Source organism: Saimiri boliviensis, chromosome 4, assembly GCF_048565385.1.
Source record: "Saimiri boliviensis isolate mSaiBol1 chromosome 4, mSaiBol1.pri, whole genome shotgun sequence".
Lineage (NCBI taxonomy): Eukaryota > Metazoa > Chordata > Mammalia > Primates > Cebidae > Saimiri > Saimiri boliviensis.
The window spans coordinates 98,448,352-98,469,879 of NC_133452.1; the positions used below are offsets into that span (position 1 = coordinate 98,448,352).

Sequence of the window (21,528 nt, forward strand, 5' to 3'; positions counted from 1 at the left end):
AGGAGTGCAGGGCTTGTCCCCTCCGCTGGACGGCCCAGGCTGCCTCAGCTCCCAGACCAGGGCCAGGCAGGCTGAAGTGATGACTCATCTGGCTTGAGCCATCACTAGGCCCCTGGCCTGGGACAGCCCAGCCAGCTCTGTCTCTCTCCTCTGGTCCCCAGTCCCCACTGCAAAACTGGGTGCAGTGGGAGGGCTGAGCCAGGCTACTCATTCCTGAACTCTCCTGCCAGGGAACTCTGAAAGACGTTCAGAGCGACACAGCCCCCAGGGATTGCTCCAATCGCCTAATGCAAGGGCAGAAATTTCTTCAAGTTCCCTGCTTCATCTTCAAACTATGTACAACCAGGATAAACCACTGATCATAAAAAAAAAAAAAAAATTTAACCACATACAACTTTTGCACTCTTCATAACGCATCCATTTGTTTTAAAATTAAAATTATATTTTCATCCAAATCATCAAGTAAAACCAACACTCCAGGAAAAGCCTCATATTCGAGGCCCACAGAGCGTACCAGAGACAGGGTTATATACATAGGAGAGGGCACATGTGCTCTTCAGCCCCCGAGCAGCCAACTGGCAAAAGTCCTGCCCCACCCAGACATGTGACAGCACAACTCTGGCCTCCTCCCTTTGTCACCCCCACCCACCAGCTTCCTCACCCCAACCCCAACACTGGGACTGTCCTCTCCCTTCATCCCCACTTCTATGAGGGCCGCCAGACAGGCCCCCAAGTCCTGATGCATCATGGGAGGTAGGCTAATGGCTTCCAGAAATAGTCCCGGTGAAATGGGTCCAGCCTCAGTTCTCCCCACCATGCTTGGTGCAAAACAGCCTCTTGGTCCACTCCCTACCCCCGGAGACTTTGGGGAGACAGAGGTCAACTCCAGAGGCCAACAATCTGACACTAGGGTGAGGGAGGGACCAAGCAGCTTCCTCAGTGCCCCTTCCTCTTCCTCTCCCCATTCCCTCCTCCACTCCCCACACACACAAACACGCACAAACACACACGCGCACATGCACACACAGAGCAAACAAGGCAGGCTCCAAGAGAGAAGCGGGCACATAATTATTGGTAAAATGCTTGTAATGTTTTTCTCTCTACCCGGTAGCTTTCAGTTGTTTTAGCAGCTTAGCGAAGCACTTGGCTCCAATTGAATTGCAAATCAGCAGCTCTTGCCCCAGGAAGAGAGGAAAGGAGGCGGCGAGGAGGGGGTTGGGAGGGATTCCAGAAGGAAAAGGAGAAAGGTGTGCAGTGAAGAAGGGCAGAAGGAAGGAAATCAGAGGAAAGCTTGGTTCAGGGCCCAGGGCACCAGAAACAGAGACCGCCTACTCCCGCAGGCCTCAGTTTTCCTGTCCTCATCTGCATTCTCCGCGGGCTCAGCAGCCCCACACGCCATCCAAAAAATGAGGACACTTTCTCCAACCTCAGGTGGGGCAAGAGGACCACAAGAGGCTTCCTCAACTACCCAGAAGAAAAACACATCTTTTTGGGGAATTGCAATTATTTGAAAACAACGTCAAAGCAAAAGTCTCATCTCCCCGGGAACCTCCAGCATTCATCTTTCCATTCTTCTTATCTGTCTGTCTGCTTTTCCGTCTATCCACCTGCCTATCTTTTTATCTGTCTGTCTGCCTATCTCCTCCTCCCTTCTGTCGTTCTCCAGAACATCCTTTTCCCTCGTGGTGTGGAGAATTCCCCGGAGAGGAGTTGCTCACTGAGCCTCCAGCGGCAGGTGCTGTTTCAGCACCTCGGTCAGTGCCACACGGCTGGGTCCCTCCCCGATGCCTTTCACTCTGCTATGCCTAAGTCAGGACCACAGGACAACATACTGAAACCAGGGAAGGCTGGCCCAAATTCTCAGACACTGCTCTGAGGAAAAAACTGTCCCTTGGAGCGAGGAAAATAAGAGGAGAAAAGGGCTGATCGGCCAGGCCTGGCATGCTGGGGTGTGGTGGGCAGAGGCCATTGGGGGAAGAGCACCTCGGGGGACCAACCAAGGCACTGACCTTGAAAAGGCGAAGGATGTTGGCCACCATGATGGAGACCGAGCTCCCTGAAGCACCGATGACACCCACCACGCGTTCAGGCTTGGTGATGATGGGTGGGCCGCCACTGCCACAGCGGACCTCTGTGCCATCCTTCTCGATGAGCGCCTGCACAAAGGTCAGTGACTGCTCGAGGGCATGGGTGTCCCTGGAGCAGGTGTCCAGAATGCGGGCGCCCAGCGTGATGTTGGGCAGCAGGTCCGGGTCGTTGTTGATGCGGTCCAGGGCAAAGAGCATGGCCTCCAGCCGGTGGATGCCCTTTTCCTTCTTAAGTTCTCCACAGGCCTTGCCCTCTGAGCCCCGGCCGTGCACTGGGAACAGGCCTCCCAGTGTGATGTCCCCATCTATGCGGATGGAATTCATGTGAGGATGGCCTTTGGGCTTCCCCAGGGAGGAAGGCATCCAGGGGGCATAAAGGCTGAGGAGCAGGCAAAGGGGCAGCCGGGCCCACCACCAGCCCAAGCCTCTCTTCCCAGGCATCTCGGAAATCCCTAGAGACCCATGAACGGCAGGCCCACTCCTAGCCCTGGCAGGTCCCTGGCCCCACGGCCTGGGTGAGCATGGGCAGAGCAGCTTCAGCAGCAGGGGGACTGAGGGCAGCCAACCACGTGGCCCATGCTGCTGCCTTCTCCCACCTCCTCCTCGTCACTCCGGCAAAGCGCAGTTGCCCGCACAGTCCAGGCCCACAGACGGCAGGCAGTGGCCGGGGTTGCAGGGAGGCTCTGATCCTTGTCCCGTCCTGCAGGCCTGTCCTCGGTGGATGACTGTGGAAAGGGCAGAGTGCTCCTAGCTTGGCGTATCTTGGCATCAAGGAGAAAACAGCTCCAATCCTCTCCTTTTACCAACCTTAGAAGGGGAAGAGAGAGAGAGAGAGAGTATCAAACAGAAGCCCAAAGAAGACATTAGATAGTCTCATCTCTCATCAGGAGCCTGAGAGAAGGAGATGCTGCAGGTTATCACCAAAGACTCCATAAATCTCCTGAACGTGGTTTCCTCTCTGCCGTTGCTCAACGCTGTCTTAAACAGGAGCGTGTAAGGGAGAAATTAGGTCATGTTTGAAGCTTCCTAAGGCCCGTACCCACTGCCATCAGTAGCCCAGGTATCAGAGAGCACACTCCCCGGGAACAGCCTGGAACTGGCTTAGGAGGAACAGGGGCCTTCCTCAACACACCCATGTGAAGGAGAGCAAGAAACAGGTCCCATGGGCCCAATCACATCACAGATGAGGAAACTGAGGCCCAGAGCAGGAGAGCATTTTGCCTGAGTCACACAGGGAGTATGCAATTTAATTCCAAGCTCAGAAAAGTTCGGACAATGCCTACTGCAGCCCAGCTTCGCTGCTCTCAGCTCTGCAACCTGAGACACTTTGGTTCTTCAGGGACTCAGAGATCCAGAAACGCACGTAAGGCCCCGTCGAGAAGAAATCATCCTGGAAGGTGGTGGTGCAGGCTGGAGCTGCTCACTCTGAAGGCCAAGGGAAGGCCAGGGAGGAGCTGAGGCTGTGGGGGTTCTGGATTTTCATCCTGAGTCAGAGAGCACAAAGTGGACCCTGTACTCTTTGGCTTCCACTCCAGCTGCACAGCTACCCCAGGCAGAGAGGGTAAACCCAGCAGCCCCTGCACTTGCTCCGTTCAGCTTGCACGTCCTCCCTCCCTCTCTCTCCTGACTTTCTTCATCTCTCCATTTCTCTGCTGCCCTTTCTCCCCACCCCCACTTCCTCCCTCTGAGAGTGGGGCTCGGGTTACGGCCTGAGCTACTGCACATTATTAAGATCATCATCATTATTATTGTTGTTGTGATTAAATATTTATCTGCAAGGGTAGAGCAGAGAACACCAGCCCTTCCTCATTCTCACTGCTAATTTGGGCTAATTTCCCCTGGGGGTTCCTTCCCTCACCCCAGCCTCCCCACTCAAAGCCAGCAACCTCCCTCCCCACCACTTAGGAGGCCACAGGGAGAAGGGATGGAAGCTAAGTCAGGGCTTGGCTGGGGGTCAGACCCAACGACCCCTTCCCAGGGGTTTGTCAAACGAAGACCAACAAGCCACTTGTCCATTTGTGCCTTGGTTTCCCCAAGCAGTTGAAAGAGGAGCTTATGAAAGGATTAAGAGGCTTCCCCAAAGATGTGGTCCCTCCATCCAGACCAAGCAGTGGTCTCAGGGCCATCCCTCCCCACCTGTCATTCCCCCAACAGAGGCCCTGACTGCACTAGTCTGGGCCAAGGGAAGCGAAGGAAGCTGCAGAGCCCCAGAGTCCAGCCTCAGCTCCTGAGCTTCTCCGGCCTTCCAGACCCTCACTTCACATTTCACCCCTTCTTCAAAATGCTCCCTTCACATTACCTCCTCAGAAACCAAGAATATGGCTACGAATTCTCCCTGGCCCCATGCTGCAGGTGAACCGGTTGCCCAGAGACATCACTTAACTCTCCCAAAGTCACACAGCCAGTCAAGATGCATCCAAGATCAGAAGCCGTATCAGCCACACTGAAGAAGCCCCAGCAAAGCCCACAGAAAGTTTCTCAATACCATCCTCTCCCCAGGAGCCAGGAGCCAGGGACCTAGGACTGGGAGCCAATGCCAGTGCTTTGGGGAAGGCTCAAGAGCCATTAAAATACAAGGGGCAGGGGCTGCACCTGTATGGAGCTGTCCATCACTCACGCCCTCCTGTGAGTAAGTTGACCAGATCTCTGTCCTAGATGGCTGTGGAGAGGATACGATTTGCCAATGCCAGTATCAGGAAATTCAGAAGACAGAAACTAGAAGAGCCACAGCCGAATCTCACAGTTCTGCTACAGTGGCTGGAAGTAAGGTACATCCCTCCTAGTCCTCTGGAAAATCCGTAAAATGGGTGGGTTGGAGTGAAATCTAATCGGGGGCAACACTGCCCCTGCTGACATATATTCAGTTATTGCAATGATGGCGGAGAGTCAGCTCCCTGCCCGTGCTCAGGTGGGGACAGAGATGCTGCCTGGCCAGCTGTGGGTGGGAGAGCCTGCGGTGAGGTGAAACACCATCCTGTCCAAATGCCGACGGTGCCCCATAGAGAAATCACAGCAAATGACAACCACTGCCATGTGCCAAGCACTGTTCTGAGTGCTTTACCTACATTTTCTCATGTAATCCTCACATCCCTATGAGCCACATGGTATTTTTATCCCTTTCTCACAGATGAGGAAGCCAAGGCACCAAGTGCTTAAGCGACATCTAGCCAGGGGCACAGAGCTTGTGCAGGCTGCCCATGCCCCTGGCTGCTCCTCTGTGCTGGCCCAGAGGATCTCTCAGGCCTTGCCAATTCCAACATCCTATGAGTGTATGACCAGTTTCCATGAATTTCAAACGGAGGGATTTTTGGCGTCATGACAGGGGCTACAGCAGGGCAGATCCAGGCTGGCAGATCAATGCACAGCAGCTTTTGACAGTCAGGCCCTGCTCAGGATCTGGAAGTCTGATGAGGCTTTGTGAGGGCTCACACTGGCTTCTCCTTGAGGCTGGAGCATGTCTGGGCTGAGCAGTACATGCACACGCATGCATGCGTGTGTGCATGCATGCGCACACATGCGCACGCGCGCGCGCTCGCGCACACACACACACACACACACACGGAAGGACAAAGGCTATGGAGGAAGGAGACCTCCGAGAGGAGAAAGGCAAACACCCGCAGACTAGAATCAAGAGCCTGGAGCCCCAAGCTGGTCAGATCCCCTGTGAGACCTCCCTCCCACAGGACCGGGTCCCAGACCCTGCCCACAGGTCCCTGTCCACCCCTCAGTCCCATGAGGCCTGCCTTTTCTGAGCTTCTCCAGAGAGCTGGGCAAGCCACTGCCGCTTTTAGCTTCCCCTCCCTTCTTTGATCATGTAACAGGAACAAGGGAAAAGTAAAAATACCCCATGAGTGAAAGAAGCCACTGAGAGCAGAGGCCGGGCGGGGCGGGGTGGGGCCAGACGGATGCTGCTTCCTTCTGCAGAGCGGGGAGCTGGGGGCACATAGAAGGGGTCCTTCTTTAAAGTCCTTTCCCCAGTTTTCAGACACTCCCCCGCCAATTCCAAAATAGCCAGGAGAGCTCAAGCCTGGGTCAGTTTGGGGCATCCTTCCCCAAGCAAAATGGCCTGGATGACTGTGAGCCCAAGTCAGTGTGGGCCCCACCCCCACGCGGGCCTCTTTTCGCTCTTTCTTCCCCAGCACCCTCTCCCAGTCTCTCTCCTCTTCTCCCGCTCCACAGGTTCCTTGGCTCCAGGGGAGGACAGATCCAGGCCTGGAGGGATGAGAGCCCTGAAGGGGCAGGGATGACGGTGACTCGGTCACCTCCACACAGCAATAGCTCACAGGCCAACAGTGTTTTCCAGAGCGTTCTTTCCAGTGACTGAGTATAAGGGGAGCTGATGGGGGACAGCTGCAAGCTACCACTTTCCCCCACCAACATTAGGGTAAGGGTGCTGGGGGAGTCCCCGTGCATCCCAGCTGGGGCCTCTGATATCAAGGGCCTTCGTGGAGAGACTCCAGGAACCTGCCTTGTGACCACTTCTAAGTCATCGTGTCCTGCTCCTTCTCCTTCTCCTTCTCCTTCTCCTTCTCTTTCTTCTTTCTTCTTTTCTTCTTCGAGACAGGGTCTCACTCTGTCGCCTAGGCAGAGTGCAGTGGTGCAATCATGGCTCACTGCAGCCTCAACCTCTCAGGCTCAAGCCATCCTCCCACCTCAGCCTCCTGAATAACTGGGACTACAGGCATGTGCCCCCATGCCAGGCTAATTATTATTATTTTTGCACAGATAACATCTCACTATGTTGCTCAGGCTGGTCTCAAACACCTGAGCTCAAGCAATCCTCCAGCATCAGCCTCCCAGAGCACTGGGATTACAGGTGTCAGCCACTTTGCCCGGCCCACTTCTTAGTATAATATTAATAAGCAGGACCTTTGTGCTTTTCCAACTTCAATCCTTCCCGTGGCATCCAGGGACCAAGTCAGAAAGCACCACAAACCACAAAACAACAACCAGGTCTGAAGAGAACTACCGTGATTCACCAAACCCCCAATTATTTTTCACTGAGCTTCCTTTTAGTCTCCTAACACTAAGAAAATGGAACAAAACCCAAACACCACAATAAAAGGCAAATAGAGGGAACAACTTTGTCTTTTGTTCCCCAGGGTCAGCGTCATCGCCAGAGCCCCTGGCTCCTTCCTGCTCTTGGCCCTCTGAGGGTCAGCTCCCATAGGAGGGGGTTTGTGGACTCAGGCCTGAGACCCTCGGGGTTCAGCAAGAAAAGCCAGGCCAAGAGGTCCCTCCCACCTTCCTGTCAGCTTCCAACTTTCTCCATGTTCCCACTGGCACTTGCTTCGTCTCCTTCACCTTTGCCTCCGCAGGGCGCACGCAGCCCAGGTGCTCAGGAGTGCTTGAGAATTGTGAATGGCTGTGTGGAGTCTGGTTTGAATTCCTGAGCTGTTTAGATGCCTCATCGCCCACACCCTGCGTCTCCCAGAAGGGGGATGGCAGTGCCACCGCCCCAAAGGGGAAGTGAGGGAGAACTAGAGGCCTCTCCCCTCCCCTCACCTCTGTGACCCCTCTGCCATCCCTCTGGGCCCCCACTGGCTGGGAAGAGGTGTGGTTTGTAGGACAGGGCCAAGACCCAGGAATCGGGTCATCGGAACTGTGCCACCCCTACCAGCTGCACCTGTATGACTCCCAGGCCATGGGGAAGGGGATAGCCAGTTAGCCCTTCAAATCCTAGCACAGCGCTCCTCATGCTGACCTCTCCAGCCCAGCCTTGCACAGAGCCTGGCATCCCAGCAGGCTTCGTGGAAGTGAATGCGTTACGTGATGCGAGCCAAATGATTCCTGGGCCTCTCGTTCAAGTAATCTATTTCTGCATTTAAGGCCCCTTCCACAAGCAATTCTTTAACCCACAGGAATGATTCTAATGGTGGAACGTGAGGCATAGTTTCAGGCAGGGAAGCTAAGGATTGACTGGGCTATGAGGAGGCATCTTGAAACCTTCAACCCGCCCCAGGCCAGCTGGGCTCTATTCTGCCTAAAGAGAAACCCTGCTCCCAGGCAGTCAGCCAGAATGGCCACAGCCACGTGCTAAGAGCTAAGCGCAAGGAGGAGGGCACAGTGGGGATCTGGCCCCCGACTCTCTTCCCTTTCCTGCCCCACTGAGCTGCTCCAGCTCACCAGCCTGGACCAGGAAGCCTCCCGATGTCAGAAACCCCAGATCCCACTCCACAAGCTGTCACCTCCCTATTTTGCCAAAACAACAGGGCCCTGATTCAGAAGTGACTGGCTCTGTGCTGTGTATGGGGAGGAATGCCCCCAGGAGAGCAGGGAGGGAGGGAAGGAGGAAGTAATTCTTTTGCTTAATGCCAGTGTAAACTCAGAGCAGAAAACTTTACCTCCATTGCCCCTGCCTTCCCCCAACCTATGATTTGCTCCAGCCTCCTCTCTCTGTAGCTCACCCTTCAAGAAGCAGCTGAGATCCTTCCTCCTCCGGGAAGCCTGCCCTGATTATTACAATTCCTGTTATCTCCTTCCTCTGCAGTTAATAACACAGAACCCCTCTCGTGCTAACACTGAGGGGCTGGGAGCAAATTGAAGGGCTGTATGGACAGCACTGTCCTCATCTCTATGTCCTCCATGCCCAGGCCCAGCTTCAGAACACAGGAAAGGCTCAGTAACTGACCAGGCAAAGCCAGGTCCCTGCCCAGAGCAGAGCCCAGGACAGGAGATCTGCAGCAGTGTGCCCAGTCCAGAGTGGCACCCGGACCTTGCACTGAATTCTTACAACTCTGTTGTGTGCTCAAGCATAGAAGACAGTCCCCTCTGCCACAGCCATCCAGTCCTTCGGTGTGACATTCAAAGGTGTGCTGAGCTCCCACTGCGCGCCTGGCCCTGCTCTGGGCACTGGGGGATTATTAGGAGAGAAACAGACACAAATACCTGCCCTGTGGAGCCCATGTCCCAGTGGGGAGGAGCACAGGACAGAGAACAAATACATGAACCCACAGATGGCTGGGACTTCAGGGGTCAGGGGACATGAAAGAAAATAAGGCAGGTAAGGCAACAGGAAATGACCCGGAGGGGCTTTTTTAGAAAAGAATAATCAGGGAGGGCTTCTCTGAGGAGGTGGCATTTGATCCTAGAGTAAAAGCTATAAAGGCATGAGTCGTGTGAACACCTGGGCGAAGAGGATTCCAAAGAGAAAGAACATCAAGTGCAAAGGCCCTGAGGTGGGCACGGGCTTGGCACTTGACATTTGAGGATGAGCAAGGAGCCCAACACGACCAGGGGGCAGTGGGGAGAGGGTTGATGCAATGAAGTCAGAGAGGGCCCAGAACACAAGATCAACAGGACCTTATGGACCACAGTGTGGACAGGGACACGAGGGGCCACTGAAGGGTTTGAGCACAGCACAGGCAGGGACTCACCACCAGAGAAACCTGAAACCTAGAAGGACAGCCACCTTCGAAGGCCACAGCAGCTCACAGCAGCAAGTCCCCCTGACAAGGCAAGCAGTCTCATCAGCCCTTGGGCCCCCCGCTCAGCCCAGAAAACACCCCGCCCTGACCTTTCTCCTCTCCCAGAGCCAGGGGACCAGCCACCAGGCTCATGCTTGCCTGGGTCTCCTCCACCCAGCAGGCCTTCACAACCATGCAGACCCTAGGCTTCTCCTCCCCGTCCCCACATGCCATCACCATCTCTTAGTTTTCCAGCACAAGACCCAAATGGGAAAGTGTCTTTGCCTGCAGACACGATTATTGTGGGCTTTGCCGCTAATACTGCTTCTTCTGCTCTCCTCTCTCTTCCTGTCCCCCCAACAACCCAACATTGCACTGGAAAGCAGGGCCCACTGGCATAGCCCCGTCAACACCCAAACTCCGCGCCGCATGAATGTAACTGTGGTTGGTGGGGAGACTTCCATCCCGAGTCTGCACCGAGGTCAGGCACTGAAAAGGGGCAGTGAGTGACACCTGAAAGCAATCCCCTCCACAAGCTTAGGAATCAGGTCAAGCCTCCGATCTTTATTTCTTTTTTTCTTTTTTTTTTTTTTTTCTTTTTGAGACGGAGTTTCGCTCTTGTTACCCAGCCTGGAGTGCAATGGCACAATCTCGGCTCACCACAACCTCCGCCTCCTGGGTTCAGGCAATTCTCCTGTCTCAGCCTCCTGAGTAGCTGGGATTACAGGCACGCACCACCATGCCCAGCTAATTTTTTGTATTTTTAGTAGAGACGGGGTTTCACCTTGTTGACCAAGATTGGTCTCAATCTCTTGACTTTGTGATCCACCTGCCTCGGCTTCCCAAAGTGCTGGGATTACAGGCTTGAGCCACCGCGCCCGGCAGCCGATCTTTATTTCTATACTTAAACCTAAAAATAACCCTGCAGCAATGGCAGAGTTTTTACTAGAAGTCATGGCCCCAACCAGGAAACAGATCCAGGGGTTAGCTTGCGTCACCCTAAGGAGCAGAGGGGTGGCTGGGACGGCCAAGTGTGAGGGACTGGGTGGAACACAGATCTCCTGGTTCCCATGCAGGTGGCCCAGCCTGGGGAGCGCAGCTGCTGGAGGTCCCCTGGGATTCACCATCATCACAGCCGATGGGCGGCCAGTGCCTTCTCAGGAGAACTGAGAGCCTTAACCAGACACCACAGCCTGCCTGTCAGCGTGGCTCGGCCCCAAATGGCATAGGCTGGCATTTCCCAATTACCACAGATAATATCTACCTTAATTGAATGGGGTCCAGATAATGTCATCATGCACTTCGTTCCCCAATTTATTTAACATACGTGTGTACACATGTATTTATGCCTCACTGCTACCACGAGATTGCTAAATGGTGGAGTTAATAATAAAACATTTCGACGGGAGTCATCCGCTTTAATTTAAGGGGTGATTTTTACTATCCTTGTGGTGCTCGTTTTTCCAAGGAGCCAAGAGAAACACGGACAGACTGCAACAGTCTCTTGGGCCTGTGGGTCGGTGGCGGGGAGGTGGGCAGGGCCACAGGGTGCGCTGGCTGCCAGATAGTAGGGTTCCTCTCTTCTAAGCGAGTTCCACTGACATGCCTCCCTTTCAGGAGCAGCCTCAGGCAAGGCAAGCCAGGTGGAGGGAGAAGCAGGAAACTGAGGCGGAAGCCCCCAGGGCGGGCAGGGAGAAGGAACTGGTTGTGAAGGAGAAGCTATCAGCCTCAGGTTCATCTAGGAGGCAGCAGAGAGAGGGAAGCCAGAGACAGTACAGAGAGGAGAGAGACAGACGGCTCACAGGACAAAGAAAAAGCAGCCTGCACTCTACAAGGACCAAAGGCAGCAAAACCTCTAACTTAATTTTTTATAGTTCCCTGCTAACTAGGGCAGAGGTGACACTTAAGAAAATGAGCCCTCTCCGTTCTTTCCAGGAGCCATCAGGCTGAGTGGGAGTGACAGAGAGCTGCTGTCCACTGCTCCGGGCCCATTGCCTACCAGTGCCAGCCCCGTTAGGCCCCCCAAGACAGCCAGCCGCTCTTCTGCAGCTCCAGTGAGTGGGGCCGGAGCTCCGATGCCAGCTCGCCGCATGCCTTCTCCAAGAGGCAAAGGCGGCTGCCACTCTGCAGAAGTGAGATAACCTTCCAGCCAGCAGCCGGCAGGCTCAGCTGCCCAGGCTGCCAGTGCGGCCTGCCTACTGGAAAGTTGGGTTCTGGGCCAAGCAGAGGAGGACAGGGGGGTGGGCAGATATCTTGGGGTGGGTGGTAATTAGCAACTGCTGGCTCCACACTTGCCTAGGAGAGAGGACACATCTACCAGCTGTAATTATTCAGCTCAGGAGCCCGTGGGTTCTGCTCCCATCTTTGGCTGCCAACTGTCCCCCTGCAGCAGGGCAGGTATGGGTGTGGCCACCCATCCTGGCGCTGGACTGTGGGCCCCTCATGAACCGAGTGGGGGCTGCAGAGCCCTCCTGGGCCTGAGCCCAGGCCCCTGGCCCTTCTGGCTAGCACACCGCTCAGTCCCAGGCTCACACGCTCGCTCCCTCGCTCGCTCGCTCGCTCGCTCACCTACCTCGGGCTGCCTGCTGCTGTGCAAGGCGCTCCCTCTCAGAGACGTCACGCCTCCAACGGAATGAAGCCGCCCAGACGCAGGTCGGGGGAGGAGGGAGGGGGGCAGGGAGGAGGAGCAACCTACGCAAGGCCACTGAGGCCCAAAAAGCAGCTCAACTCCTGACATGCTCCCGCCTCCCCTCCGCCTGCTCGGGACCTGTGCCTAGTGACAAGCTACATGCCCCCCCGCCCCACCCCATATATCTCGCTCCTGAAAATGCTGAGAATCCCTGAGTAGAGTAAGCACGCCTTTAGGCTAAGCATTGCCATCTTCCTCTCCCGTCTTTCTTAAATGCAGATGCCCCTGGAAAGGGTAGTCTCTAAAGTGGCTAAGGTGCAGGGTGCGGGGGAGGGGGGAATAACTTTGGGGGTATTTTTGTCCCTGACAGGTGTGAAGGTACTGGTAGGTAGGCAAAAGCTTATGTGTAAAAGGACAGAAGTTGGAAGAACATGGAGACAGTGGCCATCCAATTCACAAGGGGACATCGTGCCCAGCCCAGGGATGAGCAGAGGCTCCGAGGTGCCATCCTCAAAACCCCCTCACCCCACCCCAAGGACAGGATCTGACTAAGAGCTGGTGAGGCCCTCCAGGAAGTGGGAGGCGACAAGGTTCCAACCTCCGCTCCCCATTGCAGTCAGGTCCACTTCCAGGGCCGGTTCACCAGTCCCCAGGGCTCGCCAAGAAGAGGTGATGAGGCCCCTGCGCTGTGGGTGATCCCACCTCGGAGTGTCCAGAGGCCTCTCCGGGAGTTGTGCCACCTCCGGAAAGGCTCCAGCTAGTCCTCCCCTCTTCATAGAAGCTTCCCCTACCTCAGGCAGGAAGGCCCCCAGGCCCTTCTGAGCTCGGAGGGGCTGAGCGTGCAGACCTGAGGCCCAGCATCCCATCGGGATCCGGGAGAAAGTGGGGAGCACAGGACACATCCAGGGAATGTAGTGAGATGGGAATGAGGGCATTCTTCACCTCCACCAAGGGCCGGCCCTGGGGCGGGAGGCTGAGCGCTACAGAACCGCAAGGTGTGGGATGCGGTCCTCTGCACGGAGACTCTGGGATCCCTGACCTCCCCACCTGCCCTAAGCCCCCACTCTCACCCCAGAACGGACAAGGCGAGGGACTATGATGGGAACACACAGGCCCCTGCCTCCCTGTCACCTCGGGCTTTCTGCCAGATTGACACAGGGGCAGCCATCTCTCTGACAGACACGTGGCTTCGGGCACCCAACTAAGCAAGCCCAGCTCAGTCGGTGTCCGGAAAGGCCGACGTTCTCCCGCGCCAGGGGCTGGAATGGTGCCGGCAGAGAGGGGAGAAAGCAGCAAGGGGCCTCCGCCAAAAGGGACTGAAAGTCTGAGGAAGGAATGTCACTCGGGGCCTAGGGGCAGGGGGCGCTCGTACGTTCGGGCCTCAGGACTCCCTGCCTCCGCCGGTGCTGCTGCTGCCCCGTGTCAGCACAAACAGCCTCAGACCGCCCTGGTGCGGGGGCGCCTCTCGCAGTCGGGGCCTCCACCTCCCGGCCCCGCCCCCGCGCGGGAGGAGACACCTCCCACCTGCGAGCGCCGGGGAAGACTGACCCCGGAGCGGGGACCCCCGGCACACACGCGCGAGCACACAGAGACCACGGCCGGTCCGCTCGCCCCGCGGCCGCGTAGACTCGCAGGTTCATCAGGGTCCCGGGAAGGGACGGTCCCGTGTGTCCGGAGAGACCCTGACCCTGAAGTCCTAGGGCTGCGGGGTGACCCCAGACCCTGGGGACCGCCCCAACCGGCCGAGGACACGGGCAAGCGGTTGCCGGGCTCTGGCCGGTGGCTAAGGCGGCGCTGGGGCGGGCACGGGAGCCGGACCCGGTGCCTGGGAAAGGAGCCGAGGCGCGCGAGGTTGGGTGCCCTCCCACCGGGAGACTGCCGCGAAGAGGCGCAAATAATGCCCGGCGCCCCCGCCTGTTCTGCCTGTCCTGCCTCTCCGCAGACCGGGATGCGCTAATGCCGCCGCCCCCACCTGAAAGCTGACACGACCCTCCATCCGGTGGAAGCCCCCGTATACAGAGACAGTACTTTCCACCGTGCCCGCAAAAAAAGCCTCTGCCCCATTCCCTCCCTCGGGGACATCCGGAAAGCCTGCCCTAGCCCCGAAGGGAGACCCTCTAGTTCAGGTCCCGCGCCCTCTGGCCCCTAGAGCTCCCGAGGCGCCGGCTCTCCTCCGGGCACTTCAAGCGCGGGAGCTCGCTGGAGGCCACCTCCCGAACCCCGAGGTCCCCGCCGCAGCCAGCGCCCCAGGAGGCCGGAGGGCACGGTCCCCTCTGTCCGTCCCCCTCGGGCCACAACTCACCGCGCGCCAGCAAGGTTTAAGCCGCGGCGAGGGATCGGCTGCGTGCCCGCCTGCCCCGGGGGCGCAGGCAGGCAGGCGACGGCCGGAGGCACGGTTCTCGCGGTGCCCAGAGCCCGGGCCGTGGCGAGCGGTGCTGACGCTGCGGACCGAGCCCGGCGCAGAGCCGCCCGGAGTCCGGGACGCTGCGGGGATGAGCTGGCGGCCGCCCGGCAGGAGCCGCCACCAAGCGCGCGGCGTTCCGCTGCTGCTCCGGCGAGCCAGTAAGCGAGGAGGGAATCGGCGGCAACCCCTGCTCCAGCTGCGGCGGAGCCCGGCGTCCGAGCCGGAAGGAGCGGGCGAGACGGCAAGGGGAGCTGAGTCTGGCCGACAGCTTCGGGCTGGGAAGGGAGCGGAGCGGGAGCGACCGGCAAGCGCAACCGGCGGAGGTGCGGGCGCCTAGCGGCGCCGCGGCAGCGGCAGCGGCAACAGCAGCAGGAAAAAAAATGAGAGCGAGCTAGAGAGCGCGCTGGAGAGCGAGCGAGAGAGGGAGCGAGAGACGAGGGAGCGAGGAAGGCGCGGAGAGGGGAGGCTGCGGGAGAGGGCGGGAGCTCCGGGAAGCGCAAGGGGGCCAGGGGGCCGCAGCCACGCGGCCACCGGGCCCCGGCGCCAGCAGCCGCTGCCGCACTCGAGGAGGTGCGAGCCCAGCCCAGCAAGTTTGCGCTCAAAGTGCGGGCCAAGCTCACGCGCTTCTGCCGGCCTTTTAAAAAGAGAGCACCTGGAGGCCACCCCCTACCCCACACCTCCACCTCCGGAAGGCCAGAGCTCTCGCGGAGCTCCGCCACCCCTCCACACCCGCCCTGCTGGCAGCTCCCCTTCCACCACACCCCAACGGCGCCCTCTCCCGGAAGCCCCCCCTTCCTCCTCCCCTTGTGCGTGCCTGCTCACCTACCCCGAGGACATGGCGGGGACCCCTTCTCACCCCATAGGGGGAGGGTCAGGAGCATAGCCTCCCCAGCACACACCCAGAAAAGTACAGCAAAGCACAGGGATGCAGAGGGGTGCGCTACTCCCACCCTGGTGCGTCACTGGAACCTCACACATCCGCGTGCACGTGGCATATGCCCCCATGTGGCATGTTCATTGGCACACCCCACTACTCCTGGTTCAAGTATGTAACAAGGGGAGAAACTGAGGCCCAGTGAGGTGACTCCACTTGCCCCAGACCTCACAGCCTGTCCTGGGGACACCTTCCACAAAGCTCCCTTACACCTCAGAACCCCACCAGGCTAGGGAAACACCCCACCGGCCGGCCTCCCTCCAGCACTGGTTGGCAAAAGCGTAACAGGTGGCCTGGTCGGCAGGCTGCAATGAGACTCGGGAAGAATCCTCTAGCCAAACATAAAGCCAGCTCGCCTCCTTCCTAGAAGGGGCTTGGAAACGCTCAGGAGAGGGCAGGTTAGAGGCAGGCAGGGGAGGAAGTGAGGAAGCCACGCAGCCCTCTTAGGATTGCAAGAGCATCTCGCCCCAGACTGCAGAAGTGGCTTCAATTAGAGCTGTGATGTGTGACTGTCCTTGTCCTGAGGAGGGCGCACCACGCTTTGCCGGGGAGCTGGGGAAGAAGGTGGCTGGCAGCAGAGCCGGAGAGGCTGGCCAGAGGCCTCCCTCCTCATCAGTACCTCAAGCCCCCGCTGACCTGCAGAGTGCCACTTTGGGCTTGATGCTGCCCAGGCCTGGGAGGACTCGGCACCCTCATAGCCCAGCCCTAATTTCTACAGGGGAAATGAGGTGAGGGGAATGTCTGGGAGGGTCTGAGAATAACAGGGACAGACCCCCACCCTCTGCAACTGGACTACCCTTTCTCCCTCCTTGTCCCTTTTCCATGCTTCTGCCCCTTCCTAAAGACCTGCCAGGCCCCAGCTCCTCCAGAACTCCAGAAGATGCGAGCCCAAAACCACATCTCCTTCAGCATCATTCTGCCATGGAGCCTGGCACCATGCCTGAACAGCAGCGTAAGCTCAAGGAATGTTTGGTGAGTGAATAAATGTTGGCAAAGCTTGCACTGTCTTTGCTGTCACACGTAATGGCCCAAATACATGTCTCATTTACCCAATCAGTCTGAAGTCTCTGAGGGAAGCACCCAGATTGTTCATTCACTCATGCCTTTTTTTTTTTTTTTTTTTTTTGAGACAGAGTTTCACTCTTGTTACCCAGGCTGGAGTGCAATGGCGCGATCTCGGCTCACCGCAACCTCCGCCTCCTGGGTTCAGGCAATTCTCCTGCCTCAGCCTCCTGAGTAGCTGGGATTACAGGCACACGCCACCATGCCCAGCTAAGTTTTTGTATTTTTAGTAGAGACGGGGTTTCACCATGTTGACCAGGATGGTCTCGATCTCTCGACCTCGTGATCCACCCGCCTCGGCCTCCCAAAGTGCTGGGATTACAGGCTTGAGCCACCGCGCCCGGCCGCCATTTTTTTTTTTTTTTTTTTTTAATGCAAACAACACTGACCGAGGTCCTGCTCCATTTCCAGCTCTGAGTGTACACACATGACTGAACACGGTTCTGCCCTTGAGGAGTGCACCCTGTGGCCATTCGGACCTCAGCACCACACATTTTGTAGAGATGTAAGTGAAGGCCTTGAAAGTTCCTGCTGCCCAGCCGCTCTGCACAGCCAAGTGCGCTCTGCTCTGGGCTTGCAGAGAACTCAGGTTATTCCTGGAGAGGCTGTGTCCTTGCAGTCTGCTTGGGTTCGAACCAGACTATGTCACGTGTGTGTGTCTGGGTCACACTGCCCAAGGTCCTCCGTTTTCTATCTGTAAAGCAAGGATGATAACATGAATCTCAAAGCAGGACTGCAGATCTGAGGTGCAGGACGTTCACTGCAGGAGGCCACCCAGGTGAGGGGGCTCAGCTCAAATTCAGCCTGCCTGATCTTGACTAGTGACGAATCCCGTCTTGAGGCTGTGTCTGCCTAAAAGATGCGATCGTCTCAGAGGTACCATATGGTCTAGCGCCTGGGCCCTACTTACAAGGTGTTCATGAAAAGAGAATAAAATAATGTACCCACAGCACCTACTCCTGTATTTAGACGCCCGTAAGTGGGAGCCACTGAAACTGTTAACACGGAACAGAATCCTCAATATACTCTTGTTGAATAAATGAATGAATGAATGAATGAACTAATTAAACTGAAGATCACATGGGCCATGGTTTGTTGAGAGACAAAACAAACCCAGCCACTCTCCCCACCCCCTGCCCCAGTGTTGCTTTCACTCTGGCCATAATTATCCCACCCCCCGCCCCCCACCAGCTGTGTCGCAGAAGGCTGGGCAGGCTATATTTTTCAGGGGTTAAAAAAAGAAACGCTGTTGGCTGGCAGATGGCTGAGTTTGTGGACTCGTCCGGTTTGCAGGTTCCCAGCCTGAGGCCTAGCTCTTCCGGGCAACATCCTGACCACCCCAGGCCTCCAGACCGTCGCAGCACAGAAGCGTTCCGTCAGCCGCCCTCGGCTGTGGGCCCCTGCTTGTGCAGCTGGGGCGCCCTCTTCTCTCTGCTGGGCGGTGGCTGACTTGACTCGCTGTGCAGACAGACTCAGAGGCCCAAACACAGACTCACACACAGAGACGCAGACTGACACACACACACACACACACACACCACACACACACACCACACACACCGGTCAAGGAACTTCCAGGGGCGTCTCCTGCCCTGGCAGAGCTAGGGAACCACAGCTGTGGGAGAAAAGCAATCAGAAGTGACCTCAAGGAGTCATGCTTCAAGGGACCTGGCCTGGACCAGTGGCTCCAAGGCCTGATTCCTAACCGCCTCCAACAAGCCCGCCTCCCCTCTGTGTGCCCTGACAGGGAAGGGTTGGGGTAAGGGGAAGAGGGCACAGGGCTGGAAACCGAGAAGCCCAGACCTCTGCGCTAAGAACCAGGCGATGTCGGGGAGCCCTCTAGCCTCTCTGAGCATTGGTTTTCCCGTCGGTGAGACCGGGGGCTACACCAAGGTCTCCCTAAGGATGCTGGGATTCAGAACTGGGTCTCACTCTTAAACCTTTAAAAGAGACTGGACGCTACTGGTAGCGTAAGCAGGGGGTGATGCTGACCCACCCATCCCTGCACCAGTCCTTATCCAGGGAAATGGCAACACTGGCTCTGCAGGGGATGGAGAAGGCTGAAGGGAGAAGAGAGAGGCAAGGAGTCCTAAAGAAAATACTAATAGAATCCTGAGCCTGTTCTTCATACCTGTGTGACCTGGAAGTTCTTCCTGAGGTCTGACCTAACTCCCTACTGCTGCATCAGATTCTTTCTTCCTACTCTTTCTCTGGCCTCCCCAGTGAGTAAAAACAAATCCCCCCAACCTCTCGAAAGAATCCTAATAGAGGAGGGCAATTGTCTTTGAAAATCCTGAAGTTTAGGATTTGTTGAAATAAATCAAAGCAAGTCTGGAGGTGCAGGTTCCCTGAGAACCGAGCCGACCCAGGACACCTGATAAATGCTTCCGTGTTGAGCTGGCCCAGCCATCACCTCAGCCTCCGTGTCTGATGGGTTTCAATTTTGGTTTCCCCTAAACCAGGCCATTAGATGAAAATGTCTCTGATGGGGGAGTTTGTTTAAACAATAACTGTCCCCTGGAAGGACATTGTCAGGATGAAGAGCTGACTTCGAAGAGAATGCAATGGCCCCAGGCTCTCCAGAGAGTCATAAGTCACTCTGCAGCCTTGAGGAGGAGCCAGGGGCTGGGGTCAAGGGGCTGGGGCCCAGGTTAAGAATCCTGAGGTAATTACAGGCCAGGCGAGCCTGTAATCCTAGCACTTTGGGAGGCCAAGGCGAGCAGATCAACTGAGGTTGAGAGTTTGAGACCAACCTGACCAATATGGAGAAACCCCAGCTCTACTAAAAATACAAAAATTGGTCAGGTGTGGTGGTGCGTGCCTGTAATCCCAACTACTCAGGAGGCTGAGGCAGGAGAATCCCTTGAACCTGAGAGGCGGAGGCTGTGGTAAGCCGAGTCATGCCATTGCACTCTAGCCTGGGCAACAAGAGCAAGACTCCATCTCAAAAAAAAAAAAAAAAAAAAAAAAAAAAGAAGAATCCTGGGGTAAGTCATTCCTATTCTGCCTCCAGAGGTCACCTCAATCCTGCTCCCCAGCCCGCTTGGGACAGGCTGGGACAGGTATGAGTGGCACCCTTGATGGCTAGGGGACAGAGCCCTGGGAATCTGCCCTTCCCTCGGGCCAGTATGACTCCAGCCTCCAGGAATCCTCCCACCTCTCTGGGTCTTTCTCCAGCTTTTGGCTTCGAGAAATAAGTTGACTACGGCTAGAGTCCCCTTTCCACAATTCCAAACTCCAAAATGCTCTGAAAGCCACAAGTTTGTCCAAAAGTTTTCAGCAACTCAGCCGGCAACAAAACTTGACGTAAAAGCTATTCCCTGCCGCTGCCTAGTGCCTTGGTGGGGGAATACTGTCTGCGGCACGGCAGGAAGGCCAGCACGAATTTGCTGTCAGGATACTGCCCCAGGCCTCCTGGGGGTATTGCATACTGTATGGCATGTGCACTCTAATAGCTTTCTAAATTTCAAGAAGACCTGGCCCCAGTGGTCCCTGATAAGGGCACCTGTAATCATCCCATTTGGACCAAAGGCTTTCCAGGGCACATGGCACATTTGTCCTGCACCTCCACCCACCCTGGCACACCGAAGGAGGAGAAAGACTGGCTGGGCCAAGCAGGCCGAAAGCAGAGAGGGCTGGATCCAAACACAGCCCTGCTAAACCCATTCACCCAGGACTAAGCGGGAGCAGACAGGTGAGGATTTACGATAGAGTACATTCAGCACCAGCGTGCTGGAGGGGCCTTCACACATGCTGCAGGAGCACCCCACAAGAGTAGGGCCGCAGGACAGAGCATCAGAGGCTAGGCTGGGGTCTCTGTCTCTTCCCACTTGCATGGAGGTCAAGGGAGCTGGGAAGGAGGAGATGCTCGCCAAGTGGCTGGGGGATGGGCAGGAGAAGAGCTGCGAGTGGAGTGGGTGAAAGAGAGACCATGGTCCAAGGTCAGCTTGAGCTTTTCCAATCGTCTGCTCCAGAGTTCCCTGACCTGAGAGATGACGCTTCCTCTTTCCTTCCCCAGCCTCAGTTTCCCCATCTACAGAGCTCCCTGACCTGAAAGATGATGCTTCCTCTTTCCTTCCCCAGCCTCAGTTTCCCCACCTATTGGGCTGAAGAGGGAGGGGATATGTGAAAGGAAAAGCAGCGGAAGCTGGAAAACTGCCTCTTCCCTTCCAGCCGCCATGGGGCAGAAGTCGAGGGAAACCAGAGTGAAATTCCTCCTGCTGCTGGGCAGAGACGAGGAAGCACTTTATTCAAGCAGAAGGGAGAGACACTGGGATTCAGGACTGGGTCTCATTCCCAGATTGGGGCCCCGAGTGGCAGGCTGGGTGCTCAATGGGTCACCTCTAAAGCGGTCCTGGCGGTCCACAGGTCCTGGTGGTCCGAGGCAGAGGACCCAGGCACGGGTCCTAACTGTGCCCCTCCCGTGCCCTGCCACGGGCTGAGCACCTGGTGCTGCCCCAAGCCTAAGAGTGGCCAGGCAGGCAGGGACAGCTGAGGCTGAGAGGTCAAAGGAGGCCTCCCCTTGAATAAGACCCTAAAAGACAAGCAGGGTTTAGAAGCATGGAGAGACCTAGGTAAGGGGGTCTTACTGAGCAGCTGGCCTTCCATGGGGCTGACACCGTGCCGAGTATACGGTAAGAATTTACTGCCCAACAAATTGTTGAATGAATGAATGAATGACCCACCTAGAAAGACTCTTTCTCCTCCTGTCTCTCTGGGTCTTCTCGCTGTCTCTTTTTTCTTAAGACTCGGGATTTCCAGCCTCTTTGCCTCGCTGCAATTTAAAACAACTTATCATCTCTCTCTCCACATGTCTGGGGGCTGTCAGCCGTGAGCCAAATGTCATTAGGATGGATGTCACAAGCCAGGATGTCAAAATACAATTAACATTTAAAAGCCCCTCCCGCCCAAGACCTCATGGCCGCCTGCTCCTTCGGCTGAGTGGCAGGGCTCTGGGCGCCAGGGGGAGCAGCCAGGTGACAGGCGCGGGAGGGGCGCAGTCCAGC

General features: G+C 56.7%; 1 protein-coding gene across 8 annotated transcripts in view; it reads right to left on the reverse strand.

Annotated features, from left to right (window-relative positions):
- GRM4 (glutamate metabotropic receptor 4) overlaps positions 1–15,413 on the reverse strand; it is a 125,356-nt gene extending 109,943 nt beyond the window's left edge. For 2 of the 8 annotated variants that reach the window (XM_074397921.1, XM_074397920.1), the window contains exons 1-2: positions 14,425–15,215; positions 2,010–2,894 (exon numbers count right to left, since the gene is read on the reverse strand). In XM_074397921.1, coding sequence (XP_074254022.1) covers positions 2,010–2,528 — 519 coding nt within the window. In that variant the 5' untranslated portion in view covers positions 2,529–2,894; positions 14,425–15,215. Of the gene's footprint in view, positions 1–2,009; positions 2,895–12,065; positions 12,243–14,424; positions 15,218–15,352 lie in introns of those variants that run through there. The other 6 variants (XM_074397919.1, XM_074397917.1, XM_039467751.2 and 3 more) reach the window with 6 other exon arrangements.
- Between the last annotated feature and the right edge of the window lie 6,115 nt (positions 15,414–21,528).